At 33.1% G+C, this 20,176-nt stretch overlaps 1 protein-coding gene across 1 annotated transcript; it reads right to left on the bottom strand.

Annotated features, from left to right (window-relative positions):
- Positions 1-853: 853 nt before the first annotated feature.
- On the bottom strand, positions 854-18,587 carry LOC122051851 (WD repeat-containing protein 25-like). Its single transcript, XM_042613153.1, has 5 exons — positions 18,493-18,587; positions 13,438-13,793; positions 13,206-13,367; positions 1,837-2,321; positions 854-1,338 (listed from the first exon to the last, which is right to left on the bottom strand). The coding sequence occupies exons 2-5, from the start codon at positions 13,727-13,729 to the stop codon at positions 967-969; spliced, it is 1,311 nt and encodes a 436-aa protein (XP_042469087.1). The 5' UTR covers positions 13,730-13,793; positions 18,493-18,587; the 3' UTR covers positions 854-966.
- Between the last annotated feature and the right edge of the window lie 1,589 nt (positions 18,588-20,176).

Genomic DNA, 20,176 nt, shown 5'->3' with positions numbered 1-20,176 from the left:
AAATAATATTTATGTCAAAAATATTATTTATTTAATTCATTCAAGGAGCCAACTAAAGGTACTCTTCGTGTTGAAAAATACTATTCACAATGTTAAAAATATTGATGTCAAAAGATCTTATGTCTTCGGGACTTACTTCCTTTGCACCCATTGACCAGTCTTAGGTCATCCTTAATCAAATCAAAATCAAGTTAAGTGATATTGGTTTCAGTCAACTAAGCTACTCAGTCAACTGCTTGAATTGATCAATATGACCGTTGGATAAGATAAACTTGTCGTATTATCTAGTTGCCACAATTGTATGAGTATCAATCGACTGATCATAATTGAGTCAATTGAATACTTATTAGGGTTAACTAGAGATAAAAGTCGATAGCAGATAAACTTGTTATCTTATCTAACCCAATTGTATATGCAAGACTTTAATCAACTAATTTTTAGTTGTTGAGCGATAGTGTCATAATAATCAACTGTCAACTAATTCAAGCTTCAAACTATCCAAATAAGCTATCTTATTGTTTATTATTATGCACCTTAGATATTTCGAGCTTAATTTACCTATCACATAAATAATTGTTATTATTATTTGTACCTTCTCTTATTAATTTTATTATTCATGCACTTAATCTTTTTATTTGATTTTGCAAGAAAAATATATTTGATTGTTCATGTCAAACTCTATTGATGCACAAATGATCTGACAATTAATGGGTAAGACTCACCAACGGGGCTCAAAATCTATAACGTGCACATGTACTCTAGTAAATGGATTTACATCAGTTACAAATAGCGTCTATAGAAAGAGTAAAATCAGGTAATATGGTTCCACGAAGGGCACCAGGAAGCAAAATTCTTTAACGGGTGTTTTTTAACACTAAAGATAATATTGCATACAATATACATTATATTTACCTTCCGAAACTTAACAATTCCTAAAACAAGAAGCTAGTTTTCATTACAACTTGTTTATCCAAACACGGAGATTTCCCCCCTCCAGCTACATGAAGCAATAACATCAGGTATTGTGGGGTGGAAGGCAACATCCACGCATGCCTGCTCGAATGCCTTAATTTTTTTCAGAAGAGTGGATGATTTGTAATCATACAAGTAGATACACCCATCTGAGGAGCCGGATGCAATTTGTTGACCATCCATGTTGAAATTACATTTGACAGGGAAGCCCCACACGCCATGATTCTCATACCGCTTGTATTTGTCTAACTTATATGGTAGCCTAGCAGAAAAAACAGCAATATAGTTACCATTCGACTGTGCGATGAAGCAAGAACCATATGGGTGATACCGAACGCAAGTGCAGGTGTACGCCTCTGCATAAACCTTATGAAAATAGAAGAAAAACAATGTCAAATGGATGGCAAGTTAAAGCAGAAATGAAAACATCAGATGAGCATCAGACAGAAATGAACGAGGATCTAAAGTCAAACTAAAAAGAAACTCCAAACAAATCCCAGTTTTCTATTCACCGGTAAGCAAAACTGAAAAAAAAAAATTAGATTGTGCCTTTGGGTTATTGTGCTCTTTAAGCAGGCGTCATGCAATAGGTTTTCTGAGAAGTGGCATTTGTTGACAGTGAAAGTTGCATATATTACATTTTAGCAAGCATTTCGATCAGCTATCATTGATATATTAAATAATATATATTATACAAAGTAAATAATCACTTGCACCATCTTAATAGACAGCCAACATTGGCATAGCTTCATATTATTTACATAATATGTACCATGTTATGTCTGTTCAGAAAAGTATATATAGAAGTTAAAAACTGAACATATTAAAAGATATCTTGGGACTAACAAGGATAGAAAACATTACCTGGTTAGATAAAGGAACTTGCCGCATAACATCCCATAATACAATAGTGTTCTCACTAATGCGGCTGTTAGAAGTGTCACTGGAAGAAATGAAGTTGTTTCCATCTCGGCTGAATTCTACATCGAGAATTGGTCCAAGCCCTTTAAGATACTCCTTCACCACTGCCCCAACTCTTATATCCCATAGTCTGAGTAAGCCCTTTGAACCTCCAGAAAGGAATAGACTAGAATTTTCTGGATGGAATCTGACAACTTCCACGGTTTGCTCCTCTTTAAACATTTGTGTTTGTGTACCCTTTTCAATATCAACAAGTCGTGATGAACAGTCATAACCACAAGAAAGTAAAGATAATCCATCGGAAGACCATCTGACATCTTTTACCGCAGCATTATGGCATCTTAAAGCACAAACTTTCTGTTGATTTCTGTTCCAGACGTTCCATACATAAACTGCCTGATCCATACTTGCAGAAGCAAGAAGATGACCTGTACATTGAAACTTATCCATAAGCACGTGGTCATCAACGTTGACAATAACTAATTTTAAAAAAGCAAAACGTCTATCAATATTTCTGTTATAATGTAAAAGAAAAAGATTTGAACAAGTACTAAGATCACTAGCTAAGCTCAGAAAATCTGAACTTAAAAATTTAAGGTTAATTAAATAAGAAATCTAAGGATGTTTTAACATATATTCTACTGTAACATAATTGTTGCCATTCACATGAAGTTACATATCATAAGTTGTATAGAAAACAGGTGTCCTAAAATACCAAAATTGTAGAATTGATGGAAATAACAAAGTTATGAGCTCATGCATTTTAAATTATAAAGCATAAGCTTATCATTACTTGAAATTAAGTAATCTGATAATAAACAAAGATCACACTCTTGATTAATAGATGGAAATGGCATCCGAACGGAGATTAATGCATGTGACATGACCAAGGTTTAAAATTTCGAGCCAAAGTTTTGTTTTATGACCAGAATGATACAGTTTCAGTATCATATTATACTACTCTAATGAGATTTCAGTACTTTTTTAAATATAAAATATATTATTTAAAAAATAATTTTATTAATATTTGATGGTCATAAATGCTTACTATTATGTTATATTTGAGATGCTAAATATTGAGTTCAAGTTTTGATATTATTTCATGAGATATTTGATGCTTGTTAAATCTTTTGCAACAACTACTAAATATATAAATTTAAATTTTATATTTTTATTATTATTGCATATAATTAAATATTCTTAATTACAATTTTGTTACAGAGACATCAAGGCTTTCAATGGTAATGAAGATAGATCTTCATGTTTATTGTAAAGGCATCTAGTCCAGCAATCTTGCATTTATAATAGTAATGAAAATAGATCTTCAATTTTAAATTTTATTGTAGAGGTATCAAGTCCAAGACCTTGCATTTATAATAGTCATGAAGATTGATCTTCGAAATCTTTAGATATATTTTGATGTTTTTAAGGATTGATTATGTTACATTTATTTAAAAATTTTAAATTAGTCATGAATTAATATAATTTTTGATAACTCACATCACAAAAGTTAGAACATATAAAATCTTTTAAATATGATATTTTAACTTGTTTTAAAAATTTATATTTTAAATGATTTTTTTAATATAAATAATTAATTAAATTAAAATAAATTAATATTTTAATAATTAGGATTGAGCAAAAGTCAATTTAGGATTTAACTAGAGTCTAGTCAGGGTGGTTAGAATGAATTTATATGGATCAGTTTAAAATTAAACTAAATTTATATATAAAAAAAATTTGGTTCAAGAAGTATTTAGATATTATATTATACTCATTTTTCTTTAATAGCAATCTGTCCCTTCTATCCTTAAAAAGGCTTTTTTTTTCCCTTAGCCTTTGTGTTTGCCTATATGAATGGGTGAAGGGGGGAAAGAAATTAATAGGACAAAAGATATTCCATTTTTGAAAAAAAAATCTATATGTTTAAGGAGGAAAGAAATTAATAGAGAGGAAAGGAGAAAGATTTAAGAGGAAAAAGAATTAAGAGTTACAAAAAAATAGCAGTTCAATAAAATGAAGAAAAATAGAAATAGAAAAAAAGAAGAAAAAAAATGTCATCTCAAGAACACAAGTTTTCGATGGCATCCACTAGGCCTCGCGCAGCTGTAGGGTCTCGCGGCGGCCTTGTGTTGCCTCGCGTAGCCACAGAGACTCATGGCAGCCTCACGGTCGTGGGGCCTCGTAGTGGACTCACGTCCGCCTCACACAAGGTAAAACTGACTCACTAAGGCCTCACAACCAAGTGAGGTAGCTGCAAGAGGCATCACAACTTTGCCTAGTCAGTGCTCTTGTTTGTGTCAGTGTCGTGCCAATCAGTGAGTGGAATAGTAAATTCCACCCGTGTAAACGTTGGATATGACATCAAAGAACCCATTACCAATCCATTATGAAAGAACTAAGAAATATCATCCTGATGAGATTGAATTTTTAATCCATGGGTAGTAAATAGGGATCTCATTAAGATGTTGCACCTAATTTACTATTTTAATCCATGGGTAGTAAATAGGAATGTCATTAAAGATGTTGCCCCTAATTCACTATTATAACACATTGTTGTCATGAATTTGAGGTTTCACATGAGTTGAACTTTGTGTTTGTTCTTGTTATTGTTAGAACCCCAAATGGAGTTTTGAAGTGTTGTCAAATAAGTTTAAGTTAGATTTTATTGTGTTTTAATATGTGTGTCTAAATGTACAGTGAGTTAGGAAAACACACATGTACCCGATGGCTTAGGACCATCAGAGATGGCAAGGCCCGGCAAAAGGCACAAACGAGCGAGAAGGATGACATGCGAAAGGAGCTGACAGGCTCTGTGAAATCCTAGGAAAGAAGAGCTACGAAAGAGTACTTTAGTAAAGCGAGAAGGATGCACGGGAAGTGAGCCAGAAGGGCTCAATGCATCCAAGGGACGAGAAGTCAGAAGGAAGACTGCACTCAAGGCAACCAAAATCGGATCTGAGCGACCAAGTGTTCGAGCGACCGGAGTATCCACCCAGGCAATCGAAGAAGGCGAGATAAGCGAATGGTCAAGTACAAAAGTTAAAGATACTCCAAGTGATCGGAGACAATCCAAGCGACCTAAAGCCTAGAGTCATCCATATCCATTGTCGAAACGGATCAATGGCCAAGTCAACAGCCTCTAGGAGACCGGAAGTATGTGACCGGAGGTTGCCGAGTCATCCAGAATCGTTATCAAGCCATTATCGAAGCGGATAAAGCCTGAAGCCACATGAGCAAAGATCCAGTCGACCGAAAGGCTTTCATGTGACCGGAAGATGCCACGTCAGCACAACGATCAGATCAAAATGGGTTCTATAAAAGTGATTGAAGCTCAAAGAACAAGATACAACACTCTCAAATACCTCTGTTTTCAGTTCTTTATTTACTCTTGTACTTAACCGTTGTAAGAGGCTTCTTCGCCTTTGAATCGTTCCCGAAGAGAAGATAGTGGACAAGTGCTTTCTTAGATCTTAGACTAGCAACTCGTGGGTTGCAAACCATGTAAATTTTGTGTCCCCTTTCTCTTATGTTTTATTTGTTTTCGATTGACTTGTGTGTGTCCTTGCTAAGTGATTAGCAAGAGAAATCTAAATTTTAATTGCAGGTCACGATTCACTCCTCTCCTCTAGCCATCCAAACCCCTACTGCAATACCAACAGTTTTGTATATTCTTTACTTTCCTCTTCACAATGTGATATTTTTCTACATCTTAATCTCATTGTTTAAATCTTTTCTCTTTTTAATACATGGATGCTTAATATGTTTCACTTATAATAGGTGAATTTGTATTTATTAACGTACTAGAGTATGTGATGCTCGAATATATGTATGGTTGTGTTACTTGATTTCTATTGTCTACGTGGCATAATGATATGAGAGAGGCTGATGGAATTGTACCACTGGTGGGTGGCTAGCTATTCTGAATCATGGAAAGAGAACTCATTTGAGGTGTGACAATTTTGTCAAAGCATAGCTAATTTGCACTTTCACATTTGCTTCAACAAATTATTGGAATTACGCGTCTAAGTTTTGTAGAAATGTTGGAAGTGGGTAGAGGGGGGTCAATAAACTCTTCGATTTCGTTCAAAACCCCCGTTCCTACTCTATAACCTATGATCCTTAAGGCACTGCCAGGATCACCTCTACCTTTTCTCCTTCTCGGAAATCCACGAAGGTAAAGAAACCTCTTACAAGACTATTTAGGTTAAAACAAAATGAGAAAACACAAATGGAGACAAAAATACAAAGTAAATAAAAGATTACACTTTTCTTATTGTTGCTATTTGATTGCTTGGTTGAGCACTAGAATCTTAATCAGGTCCATCTCTGCGCAAGAAGTAACAGGGATGGAGCAAACAATTCAGTAAAAGAGAGAGCTCGGGGAGAAACTAATAGACCTCCACGAAGGCACTTTAGAGGCTAAACTGACTAAGCAGGACTTGCTAAAAAGTCAAACTCAGTAGTCTGACAAGGGAGAGTCAGTGGCTAATCTGCACAAAGACTCAAGGAGATCCTGACCAGACCAAATATTCTTAATGAACCAATGTCTAACTGAGACATTATCTGATGTGCAATCAATGCATTCACAGAACGACACAATGGGTGTTGATTAGATTCATTTTATATTTCAAAGAATCTTGAGGTATGTGCACTAGATGAATCCTTCTCTGCTATGGAATTGTTTGAATCTCGAATTACAGATCAATATTAGAAAAGTGAAGAACATAAGAAGGTAATGTGGCTGTAGCAACAACATAGGAGTCCAACTTAGAGTCATCGATGTATGGTAACCAGGAGGTATATCTGGTAAGGAAAATCAAGAGATTTTTTCAAAATAATAATTTTGACAGCATCCAAGGCCAGAAATTTGAAGGCAATTGGGTGTGATATGTCATCCTCAGAAGATTCTAAAAAAGAGTTTGATCACAAAGTAGGAATGGCATTCATGGCAATCCATGAGGAACAAGCCACACTTCAACTGATGGGAGCGATAGTGGGAGGAATATCATCTTAGATTTTGACATGGCGAGGTATGTGACTTACATTCTGATAAGTTATATGATGCTATAAAAATGCTTTGTAAATCCCTTTGTAAAATTAGAAGCAAATATATAGATTTAAAACACTTAGAAAATCAATTAATAAATCCTTGTTCAAAGGTCGATTTTAAAAATTTAACGGCTGAAAATGTAACATTAGGAGAACAGGTAGAAACCTTTAAATTAGCCATGGATACATTTTTTATTGGTTTTACTGACATGAACTTATTGTTAAATAACTAAAGACCGAAATTTAGAAGGGAAGGTTTAGGATTTGGAGGGGCTAAAAGTAATATTCAAAACTTAGAATATTTGAAAAGTTTAATCCCTAAAAAAATTTAATAAATCCAATAGGCACAAATTTATTTTGGGTACCAAAATCGATTTTGAATTTTAGGAAACCCCTAAGATAGTCAACCATAGAAAATTAAGTTTTAAAATATTATATAGTTGACTCAGTTTGAGAGATGCATGCTAAAACTATGCAATTTTGAAAAATCTATTTAAAATTTTTCTTTAAAATAAAAAATTATGGCATATTAACTTTAAGTGTTCAAAATTTCATGATTTATCAAGTAATATATATTTTCTAATGATTTTTTGAAGAAAATTTACTATAAAAAATTTGATTTTAAAAGTTATATGCTAAACGACAATATGACGTGGTCAAAATTTTAGAATTTTTTGAATTTAATGGATAATAAAATTGATATAGTTAAGGAAATGTTGGATTTTAACATTTAATGATAAATTCAAAAAATTAAGAAAAATAAAAGACTTGAAATTCTTAATTCCTAGATTATTTACACCCCATTATTGATGTTGTCAAGAGAGAAGTAGGTTTATGACAGAAATAAAAATCCAGGAGAAGATAATACATATAGAGGGAGAATGGATGCAAGAGAGCCTGGGATTAAGTCAAACTACTGAATGGATTTATTTCCGCATTTAATTTGCTATTATTGCTATGTTTAATGTTGTTTTACCTAACTTAAATGTTTTTATATTAGGCTTGATGATTTTATTTCCAAGTGGTTAGATCATGAGTTTTGATGTTAGGCAAAGTGTTTAAGTTAAGTCTGGTGTTTGATCTAATTGTGTGTCAAAGTATACAAGGACTTACGAATACGCACAAGGTTACTTGATGGTATAGGGTTCATGGAAGCTCAGAGAATGGTGGTTGGAACACCCAACGGACCGAAGGACAAAAAGTATCGAAGGTAAGTACACTTAGAGCAAAAGACATAAGCAAGTGAAAAGGGTAACACGAGTAGGGATGTAAATGAACCAAACGGTTCGTGAGCTATTCGGAGCTCGATTCGGTAAAAAGCTCGTTCGAGTTCGTTCATTTATCTTATCGAGCCGAGCTCGATTTCGAGCTTGACAGTTTTATCGAGCCGAGCTCGAGCTTAAGGATATTCGGCTCGTGAGCTCGCGAACATGTTCGTTTATAGGCTCGCGAGCCAAAAAAACGAGCCTTAAAACGAGCCAAAAAAACGAGCTCTAAAACGAGTCAAAAAAACGAGCTCTAAAACGAGCCTTAAAATGAGCAAAAAAACGAGCTCTAAAACGAGCCCGAAAACGAGTCCGAGCTCGCTTAACGAGTTAGGCTCGTTAACTTTGATAATCGAGCTAATAACGAGCCGAGCTCGAACTGTTCGCGAGCCTGATAATTCTAAAACGAGCCGAGCTCGAGCCTTGTGATAAAAGCTCGATTCGAGCTCGAGCCGAGATCGATTCGAGCTCGAGCCGAGCTCGAACCCGAATATAACTTAAACGAGCCGAGCTCGAGCATGAGCATGATACTGTTCGGCTCGGTTCGTTTACATCCCTAAACACGAGAAGAGAGCCGACAGTCTTGGTACATCCAAGAAACGAAATGATTTGCGAAAAAGTACACTAGTGGAGCGAGAAAGAAACACGGGGAGTGAGCCAACGAGCTTGATGCATCCAAAGGATGAAAAACCAGATGAAAGACGGTTGTGAGATGAGTTGAGTGAACCTATATTTAGAAGTGTAGAACTCAACTTAGGTAGACTCGATTTTAGTAGACTAAAGTCAAAGTTCCAAGTGACAAGAGGGCTATTAAGTTGACCAAAACTTCAACCGACTTAATTTGTTTTTAGGTGACCAAAACTGGAGTCAACTCAATCAACAACATAATCTAGATCAGCTCAAGATAATTAGTCGACTAGAAAGGGTGTTTAGTCAACCGGACCTATGTCGAGTTAGTGATTCAGATCAAATGAGGCGGTCAAAGATTTAATTAACCAAGGGATAGATCGATCAAAAAAAGCATTTAGTCAATCGAACCGTGGCACGTCAGTATTATCAAATAAATGTTGTGCTTTACGGATGAAGTTGGTCGAACAAGAGTCATAAGGTCGAATGCATTGTAACATGTCAACAAGTTTATGATAGCAAGGCACTTCATGCAAGAGGCCTATAAATAGAACCAAAAGGCTTGAGGAAGAATCACGAACACAAACATATTACCCTATGCTACAAAAGATCAGTCTCCTTTCAAAACTTTAGTGTTTTTCTATTTCTTCATACCTTGTAATACTAATGATTATAAAAAGTTTCTCCGCCTTCAGCACGTTATCGAGGAGGAAAAATTTAGTGGACTTCGTGTTCATAGGATCGTGAACGTAGCAAACCTAAGGTTGTGAACCATGTTAAATCGAGGTGTCTTTTGGTATGTGCATATCTATTTGTTTAGCTATTTTTATCTACTAATGTATATTTGTCCTAGTTAAAAACACAGCAAGAGAAAGAAAAGTTTTCAAATTGTAGGTAACAATTATTCACCCCTCCCCCTCTAGCGATCCTATCAAAGGGTTACCAATACCCTATCATTTTTAAAAGTTTTTACTAAATGTTTTCAAAAATGTTTTGAAGGTTTTTACTAAATATTTTCAAAAGTGTCTTCAAAGGTTTTTACAAAATGTTTTCAAAAATAATTTTAAAGGTTTTTACAAAATGTTTTCAAAAATAATTTTAAAGGTTTTTACAAAATACTTTTGAAAATATTTTTACTAAGGATTTGGAAAATATTTCAAAAGGATTTTATCAAAAGGATGCGAAAATATTTTTGCGAAGGACACTTAGAAAATATTTTAGCAAAGGATGTTTCAAAAGATTTTCAAAGGTTTGAAAATAAAGTAATTCAAAAATATTTTACAAAATTATTTTGCAAAAATTATAGTTTTAGAAAGGAGATTTTTGAAAATTTAAAAATATTACTACTCAAATTTGTTAAGGAGAGAGCTTGCTTATGGTTATCTTGCTTAGTGATATGTTTGACTAATTTTAAACAAGTTGTTTGTCATCAAAAAGGGAGAATTATTGGTGCAAGAGTCATAGGGTTTTTATGTATGAGAAAGTGTTTAAAGTTAGATAATATGTGGTCTAATGTGTATAGAGTTTACAAGTGCAGGTAACTTGACAAAGGATACCCTGGTAGGTTAGGTAAACCAAATACCAAGCAAAAAAGACCTAGTAAATTAGGGAGGCTGAACATGCAAGGAAGTCTCATAGGTCAAGATACCAAGTAATAAAAACTCGGTAAGTCCAGACATTGGGCAGTTACAATAAGTCATGCTATGCACTAAGCAAAAAGTAAGTCTAGGAGAGGTCCTTATGACAAAGAAGGTTGTGAAAGAGTATCTTATATCTAGGGGACATGGGTAAACCGTCTAACTAGACTTGACCTAGAAACCAACATGGACGTGGGTAAACCCTTTAGGTAGGCTAGACTTGACCTAGAAACCAACATGGATTTGGAAGTCAAAGTCAATCAAGTAGCCATCTACTTTGTTATAATATTTTGTATTTTTTTCGAACTAACTTTGTGTTGTAGATTTTCCGGACAACCGAACAACATTTCCAATCGACCGGTGTTCAAGAGATCGAAAAAGAGGTTCGGGCAATTGGATAAAGCAATGAATATAAAATCAATCCAGATGCTAATGTGGCAAAGGATTATTTTTTATCTGCTAACATAGCAACGTTTAGCTTTTATTTGAGAGACTAAAGAGTGATTAGGAAATCAGAAAAATCAATCGGCAGCACTCACCTAGATGGAAAAGCTAGCGTGGAAGGACTCCAATCGATCGAAAAAGAGGATGCAGTCAACTAGTAAAGGATAAATAACGAAGACTAAGCACAAATAAACATTTGCTTGGGCAATTGAACCGAGAATTTCAATTGATCGAAAAGGACGATAAAAAGGGCTCAATGGGGACATCTTAAAAAATTAAAAATATCGAGAACATCATTAACTCTCAAGCTTCTTGTGCTCATGTTCGTTGTTCAAGCTCTGCAAGGGCATCAAACAACTCAGCATCTTTGTTTGTGTATTATTCTTTCTGAGTTGTTATTTTGGCATTGTACTTTATTTATCTATCTATTATTTTGCTAAGTTGTAAGGGTTTCTCTGCCTCGGGAAGGTTTCCTAGAAAAATAATAGTATATTTGGAGGTGATTCACCTAACAAATCCATAAACAAAAGAGCAGAAATCTAGGGGTTCCAAACCAAGTTAAATCACTTGTGTCATTGTACTTAATTCTAATCATTTTATCTTATTGTTAACTTTTAATTACTTCCACTACATATTGCTTTGTTAATTATTTTAATCTTCCATTGCATACTCTGTGATATTTATCAAAAGGACTTATCATATTTTAAAATTCACTAAGCAATTATTTCCTATTATATGGATCATCCTGCATCATTAGACTCTATCCCCTACTATATCATCATGTATATTTAAATAAATTATCTTATTTTATCGTTGTTAACTATATCCTCTTTAGTCTTGTTTGTTCTCGTTTAATATGTGTATTTATAATAGTTTCATATCGTCTAACTGACATATTTATTAATCGTCTAAGTACATGTTTATACCATCTTAAATGCATCTTTGGTGTTTTTTCTTAATAGGAGCAACACAACATTCTCTTGTTTTTATTTCTTATCTATCCATCCTCATATATCCGTATATTTATCTTAACATCCTCATTTATGCGACTCTCATCTTCTGCTCATATACTTGAGTCATAAGTCAACATTCAACTTCATAACATAGCAAGTATAATCGTCATTTTGTAGAACTTTCCTTTATGTTTTAGAGGTACTTTAAGATGACAAAGAACAACTAAGGCTCTCCTCCATTTCAACTATCCTATTTGTATTTAAGACATCTTTCTTAACCACTCCATCCTATTGCAAAAACGATCTAAAATACTTAAAGAAATTTGTTATCTCCTATATTAACAATTGTCTTTTACGTCTAATATTGCTAATAATTTTAAATTCAATATATTACTAAACTTCTACTGTTTTCAGTCAAGATTCGAGCTTAGTATTTACTCCATCACGTGTCTCATCTACCAAAACAATATCACTTACAAACAACATACATTATGGTAACATGTCTTGGATGTGTCTAGTAAGTTCATCCATGATTAGCAAAAAAGATACAGACTTAGAACTGATCCTTAATGTAACTATATTTTTATAAAAAACTTTGGTTAATCCACCTAGAATCTTCACTTTTGTCATTGCATCCTCATACATATCTTTAATTATTTTAATATACACTAGGCTAACATCTTTCTTTTCTAGAATTCTCCGCATAATTTGTCTCAGGACTCTATCATCAGTTTTTTAGATCGACGAATACCATGAGGAATAATAAACTTTATAAGCTTCAATGATTGAGTTACTATTAACTTGGCTTCTGCACTTCAGGTCTAATGTTGGCTTTTGACAAGTTATTGATCAATTCTCTCATATAATTTGGATAGCTTCCTAAATATTTAAATTTTAAATTGAGAAAAGAACTTCATACTTTAATTTGTATACACTGAACATGGCATCTTTATTGTATGGAATCTATTACAATGCAAAAAGGATAAAGAAATTACATGCTACTGAAAAAAGGAACAGAGGCCACCTGCATGGAAGCTAGAAAAGTGTAAGTTCTCAAGAAGGCAATGCAATAACCATATGTAGACAGTGGAGATAGGAAATAAGAAATTTCATTGGTAAATCATTTCCAAATAAAATAACAGTAATATAAGCTATATCTTCTATTGCGTAGCTGAGTATTACATGACTCTAATAGCATCTAGAGAACAAATGGAGCACATTGTCAATGGAAGATTCCTTTTTAGTAAAACCAAGAAATTTCAATACACAGAGAAAAAAAAACACCATTGCATAATACTAGAAAATAATGGGAAAATCAAAAACAAGACACTAACCATGACTTTTTGACCACTGTATAGAATTGACGGCAGAAGTGTGACCATTTAATGAAACCGAGAGTCCAGTAGAAACCCTACTCTTAGCAGCAGCAATGTTCTTTTTGCACTTTAATAAATTCAAAATATCTGATGGAAGTTCTGAATCCAAAGTTAATCCAACTGCAAAAAACAAAAAGAAGAAGATCAAACATAAAGGTTTACAAGGATAAAGGAGGAGAGATCGAGATACCAAGAGGCTCGACGTTGGTGGTAGGAGGATTGGGAAGAGGGAGAGCGGCGGAGGGAGTGGATGTCGTTTTAGCCGCCAAGATCGCTCGATTCCTCTTGGACACATATCTACTAGGAGGTTGGGCAGGAAGAACCACAGCAGGTGAGGGGGATTGCACGGGAGCGTAGGCTTCTGAACAGGTTCTCTTATGAGGAGGGATAGAGCACTGGCGTTTGTATTTGACTTCACCCAGGTTCTCAAATTCTCCATCTTCGTCGGAAGCGTCGCCGTAAGCTTTGCAGAGAAGATCCATCGGTGGTATTTGCAGAAACTTGCGGAACGTCAGCAAGGCGACACCATGCAAAGGCGAAAAAGGTCTGTGAGGCAAAGCGTCAATTTGGGTTAGGTGGTGTCGGCTGGATTGGCCAGCGGATTAATTGAAATTTTATCATTTAAAAGGGAATGATCAGCCTGTGGCGAGGAGCAGCTTCGAGCTAGTCCACTAGTTGAGGAGTTGAAGAAAAAAATATTAAAATTTAAAATTAAATTGAAAATTTTAAAATAGATATAAGTGTAAATTAAGAATTGAGAATTTTATTAAAAAATATTTTAGAAATATTTATTGATGAAATAATCAAATTCAATAAATTTTTAAGAATTTTTATATTTTGGACGAGTCTAACCCGTAACTCACCCTAAGTTAGATTGAATTGGAGATTTCTCAATCCATCAGAATAGCATGCTAGTCGCCAGTCAGATTAAGAGCTTTTGGCAAGTTAATCCGCCCTGTCATGAGCCAGCCCAAGTTGGTACATGTAATGGTACAAGTATTTGCGGTGGATTGATTACCTGTATTTGTGATTCGAATTGAAGATGATTGATATGCTGAAATTTACTATTCGTTGATTTTTTTCATGTATCTTCCAGATTTATTTTATATTTTTTTAAATTATTTAATAATTTTAGTTGGAGTTATTGTATAAATTTAAATTATTAAAATTTTACAATTAATTCTTTTACCATTTCTCTAATGCGTTTGGAGCCTAATCAAAACTATTATATAATTTAAATTATTTAAAATTTACAAATAAACAATTTTGTATTTTGATCTATTTAAATCCATATAACAACTTTAGTTAAAATTATTATATAATTTTAATTTATCAAAATTTTACAAATAGACTACCTATTTATGTTTCTTAAACCCCTTTAGTTCTTTTGTTTGCAATCAAGATTTTGAAATTCTCAACGGGCGCACTATGCTTTTTACTAAAGGTGCACCTAATTCCAATAATACCCCTCCCATCAATAGTGGTAATACTAACTTAATTTCCCAAGCATCTGAGCCGCTCAAACGTCACCTAGAGCTTCATGTCTACCAAGGCATGTTTTACATGCAACTCATCCTGCTCAAAACACCATTCCAGCAGTATAGCAAACCAGCAAAAAGTTGAAGAAGACTAATTGTTCTCCAAAAATGACTAATTAGGATTTTAGCATAGCTCAGTATAGTTCATTCAGCATCTTCTTATTGATTCTGTTTAAATCTTTCTCATGTATGTATTCTACCGACTATAGTCTTTTGTTTATTTATAATCTGAATGTATATAACATGAAAAAATACAATGTACACAAATGTTATGTTAATAATAGTTTGTAAAAATAATAGGATGATTTGTAGCGATTATAATTTACATTTTCTTAGAATATATTGTTTAGGATTTACCATCCATTGTTGAGTAGTTCAAGATTTTGCAAAGACAATTTAATGGTATGATTACATCCATTCAAATGTAAAACATTGGTATTTGATAAGAAATGTTTATGTGCCCACCCAATATCAGAAGATTTTTTTTAGAGGTTTCTCCATTGAAGGCCTAGATCGCTCCAGATCAGAACGACTAAATGATTTATCTACGTAGACCATTCATGATTTGATGGAATCAAAGAAAGAAAATAAGTTGCCCAACAAGCTAATGGTATGGATCAAGCTAAGGCTATGGAAGAAAAGGAGCAACCCACTCTAGATATTATTGATGATCCATTATGCATCAATGGAGACCCAATTACAAGGGCTAAGGATAAAAAGATGAATGAAACACTTAATGTGTTAATTGAAGATGTGAAGGTCAAAACTACAATTGAAAAAGGTTTGACCAACAGCAAGTCATGCAGCTTAATCAATCTAATTCAAGCCTTAGATGAACTTAATTAGCCACTCAAGTCTCATGTCTATATAGTAGGGATATGTTTGACATGTAGGCTCAATTTCTATCTTTATTTAGGTTGTAATAGTGTCATAAGCTCAAAATGGTTAAGTAAGCTCAAATGGCTAAGTAATCTACATGGGCCTTTACTAAATGAGCTTCCTTTGTATCTTTTGGGTTGTTTCAATCTAAGGCACGGTGAGGCTCTCACTTGTTGGTTCTTAATTGAATTAGAACTTATCAAGGCATCCCCTTGTGGCGTTCAAAGACTTATCAACCTCAATCCCAAAGAGCGACATCTTCCATCTTCTATACCAAGGTTCGTGCTTTCTTAAACATTGGGTTGAGGTTCTTTTCATCCATTTTATTGATTTAGACTTTGATTGTTTCTACCTTCAATTCTTTGTGGGTTTATGAGACTTTCTTCTCCTTGGGTTCACATTAATCCATATAGTTAGCTTGTTAGGTAACTTGTTCTCTTTCTTTGACTCCATCACTCTACCATGATCAAATTTGTCACTGGAAGCATTATCACCATCCCCATTACCATTCTCATCATTGCTATGTTATCTAGCGAGTTTTGGCGTAAGAACTCTAGTAACTTGACTCCTTTGTAATCTAGTAATTGCAGCATCTTTGTTCTCTAATCTATCTAAGATCTGAGCAAATTTGATTTGCATGTGTTCCATGTGTTGTCTCAAGTCACATTGCTTCACTAATGTGAATCCAAGGAGAAGAAAGTCTCAAGGTACATTGTTCAAATGATTCTCCAAGCCTTGCTTCTTCTCCATTTGTCGCAATTAAAACAATCTGTTGTCACTCAATCACTCAACTCACTAAGGTTAGTTTTTTAAAGAACTTAGAATTGAGGCAATTCCTTGTAAATGTTCGTTGACTAATTGAAATTTTCCAAGGGCAAAGAATAATGATTAGGATAAAAGATAGGAATTGAAAGAAGAATACAACTTAGCATAACTATAATACTATTAAACATAGGTGTATTGTCAAACATCGAAACTCTATAGGCTGATTGTACCAACAATCTCTCCCTTTTTATATTAAGTTAGACTTAGGTCTTAAAAGGTTCTTATACCAAACTAAAAATTACTAAATTTTTTTAACTTAAGTCTTCCTCTCCTCCTTTGACATATTACATAAGGTCGACCTTAGGTTTTGCACTAATCTTTAGGTCAAAAATTACTCTCTATCCCTTCTTGAAGACCATTTATAAATTTTCAAAATACCTTTAAAAACCTTTCAATATATTTTCAAAAATTTCTATTAAGGTTTTTCAAAGGCTTGTATTTTCAAAATTTTGTCACTTAATTTTTTCAACACCTTTGGCAAACCTTTTTAAATTTTTCAAAAAATTTAGGTTTTTCAAACTCTTGTATTAAAAAAATTTCTCAAGGGCAATTTTCAAAATAGTTTTCAAAATGATTTTTTCAAATATTTTTTTTCAAAGAATTTTCGAATACTTTTTCAAAGGAATTTTCAAATAATAATTTTTTCAAAGGGATTTTTAAAGAATTTTTTAAAGACTTTTTCAAAGGAATTTTCAAATATTTTTTCGAGGAATTTTTTCAAAAGAATTTTCAAAGATTTTTATCAAATATATTTTGAAAACTCATTTTCAAATGTTGATCTTTCAATATGGACCTCCCCTTAACCTAACACACCATTAAGACATCCTTGTTAACTATAAGGAAGACATACCTATGTGTCTTAGGGGTCTAGGAGTTCAATGTTGACCTATGATTTTTGACTCTAAGTATTGATAAATAAGCATCATTTTCAAAAGTATTTAGATTTTTGAAAAATGTAGATATAATACACCTAGACAATCATGAAATATCATTATTTAAAAAATAATTTTAAGAAAATATTTCTATTAATTTATAAATTTCAAAAATATTTTCAATTTAATAGTTTTTGTCATCTCACCTGTTCTAAGTGTCTGTAGAACCAATCACGGTAACCTAAAGTTTTTGTGAGATGCTTTGATTTAAAATGTAAGTTTGAATTTGGAAGATTATTTGATATTGTGTTAGATTCAAGTTTAACCTTCAGTCAATTAAGTACACATTTCCATATTTGACTTCCAAGTCGTGATGAGGCACAAGAGCCTTCATATTCCCATTAATATTGGAATGTTGACCTTCTAAAATGAGTCCATTAGTTGCCGGGATGTTGATGAATTTGAATGCTGTGATTGCTTGTAGTGAGACACCTCAAGAATCAATCCATCAGTAGTCATTTCTAAAGTTGCTGGTTGTTTGGTGATCAAAGTGGTTCTCCATGAAATCCAAAAGAGGATGTTGTAGTCATTTTCCTAGTTCTCATTAGTTTTGATATGTTTGTATATAATTTTTTCTCTTTTAGCACTCTCTACCTATAGCATGTTTCGTATCAACTATGAAACTTGAGTAAAAGAACGGAAAATGAAAGGATTCAAATGGAAAGTAAACCCAACACTAGTTCCCAACCGAACTAATTGTTCCTATGAAACTTAAATACCCAACTTTCAATACTTCCCTATTAAACTAGTTTCCAACTAAACTAGTTTTTCCTAATAGAAGAGGATAAAACAAACCCAGACTCCTAATTATGTTGGTCAGTAAGTGACATTGGTACAGACTGGATCTGGAAGTGAATGCCAGTACAGTAGCTAACTAATAAAAATGGCAGAAATGAAATCGAGAAAAAAAATGCGAAAGGATAGAATAGTATCCATGCAACCGTTTGTCATCGATAAATTAATCTCTATGACAGAATTTCAACCGAAAAGAAAATATGATCACTATCATCCACAAGCTGCTTTGAATGAAAATATGGATTTGAGATGCCATAGATTAGATCAGAATTTTACCAGATCTTGATATATACGAATGCTTTAAGATGAGATCAACGACGAACTGTTATAATGAGGGTCAAAATGTACAGGCGTGGGCCTGGCGACAAACTACTTGAACACGGCCTCGCTACGACGAGGGTTGGATGCAGGTTGGAGAGCAACAGCGGAGTGCGACGAGGGTTCGAGCAGGTTGAATAAAGCTGTATGCAAAGCGAGGGATCGGAGGAAACCGAGAACGCTAGTGTTGGAGGGGGGCGGATCGCGAGGGTTGGGAGAGGATTTTGGATGTAGGGTTTGGGTTGGCGGTGTTAAATGGGTTTCGCTGAAAGTTCAACCTTATTTTCAACTTGAAAATTATTTATTTATAAAATTATAACTTTTAGAAAATAAAATAAATTTATTTTTTAAAAAAATTAAAATACTACATTATTTATTTTTAACAAATTTTTATTTTTATTTAAACTTATTTTTAAAAATAGAAGATTTTAACTTTATTATTTGGACTTGTCTTCAACATTTATTTGTGACACCTATGATTGTTTTACCGGTTATATATATATATATATTAGAAATCAATTTCATATATAAGTTGCATTCGAATTTATCTGTCATTAAAAAAAATTATCACAAAATTAATTATTATAAAATTTTAAAATCTATATTCATATTTAATAATTTATGTAGAACTATTCTATGGAATCTTAATTAAATATTAAAATAAATTATGTGTGAAATTTATGAGTGAAAATATCATTTAAATATTAAATTTATAAAGATTACTTCTCTTATGTTTAAGCGAGTGAAAATGTTTGGAATATAAAATTATTTTAGATTAGTGATTAACAAAGATTTTAGAACTTAATTATTTGATTTAGCTATCTAAGAAGATTGAATTCCCGATGCCTATCATTTAAATAATTTTGATAACCACGTCGTTGTAGTAATTTTGTTTAATTTTCTAATATCAAACTAAGAAATATCAATTAAAACTTAGATCCCGGGAACATATCCTCCATAAATATACATAACTAATTTTACAGTAAACTTCCCGAACTTGGATTCCCAGAACCTATCTTACCCATATATATATATATAACTAATCCAACTGGTAAGCTTTCCAAGTATAAGTCCCCAGAATATATCTAGGTAAGTGGCCCGAGCATGGGCCCCCATTAACATGTACATAAACATAATCATGATCACCACTCAAGCATGAAACATAAATATAAACATGTGCATAAATACAAACAGAATCATTACATGAGCATGGACATAATGAAAAACATGCTTCTAACATAAATTTGATCACTTCATAAGTATTAACGTAAATATAAACATGTAGATAAATATGATTATGCACCAAACATGTGATCACTACATAAACATGTACATAAATATAAACATGATTCCTACATAGGCATAAACATAAATATAAACATGTACATAAACATAAACATAAACATGATAATTACACAAACATGGAACATAAATATAAACATGTGCATAACGTAAACAAGATCATTACATGAGCATAAATATAGCCAAAAACATGCACCTAACATAAACCATGATCACTTTATAAGTATGGACATAAACATAAACATGTAGATGAACATGATTATGTATCTAAACATATGATCACTACATAAGCATGAACATAAATATGTATATAAATATAAACATGATCCTATATAGGCAT

Source organism: Zingiber officinale, chromosome 3A (assembly GCF_018446385.1).
Source record: "Zingiber officinale cultivar Zhangliang chromosome 3A, Zo_v1.1, whole genome shotgun sequence".
Lineage (NCBI taxonomy): Eukaryota > Viridiplantae > Streptophyta > Magnoliopsida > Zingiberales > Zingiberaceae > Zingiber > Zingiber officinale.
The sequence above is the reverse complement of the archived record's forward strand: the minus strand, read 5'-3'. Positions and strand labels throughout refer to the sequence as shown.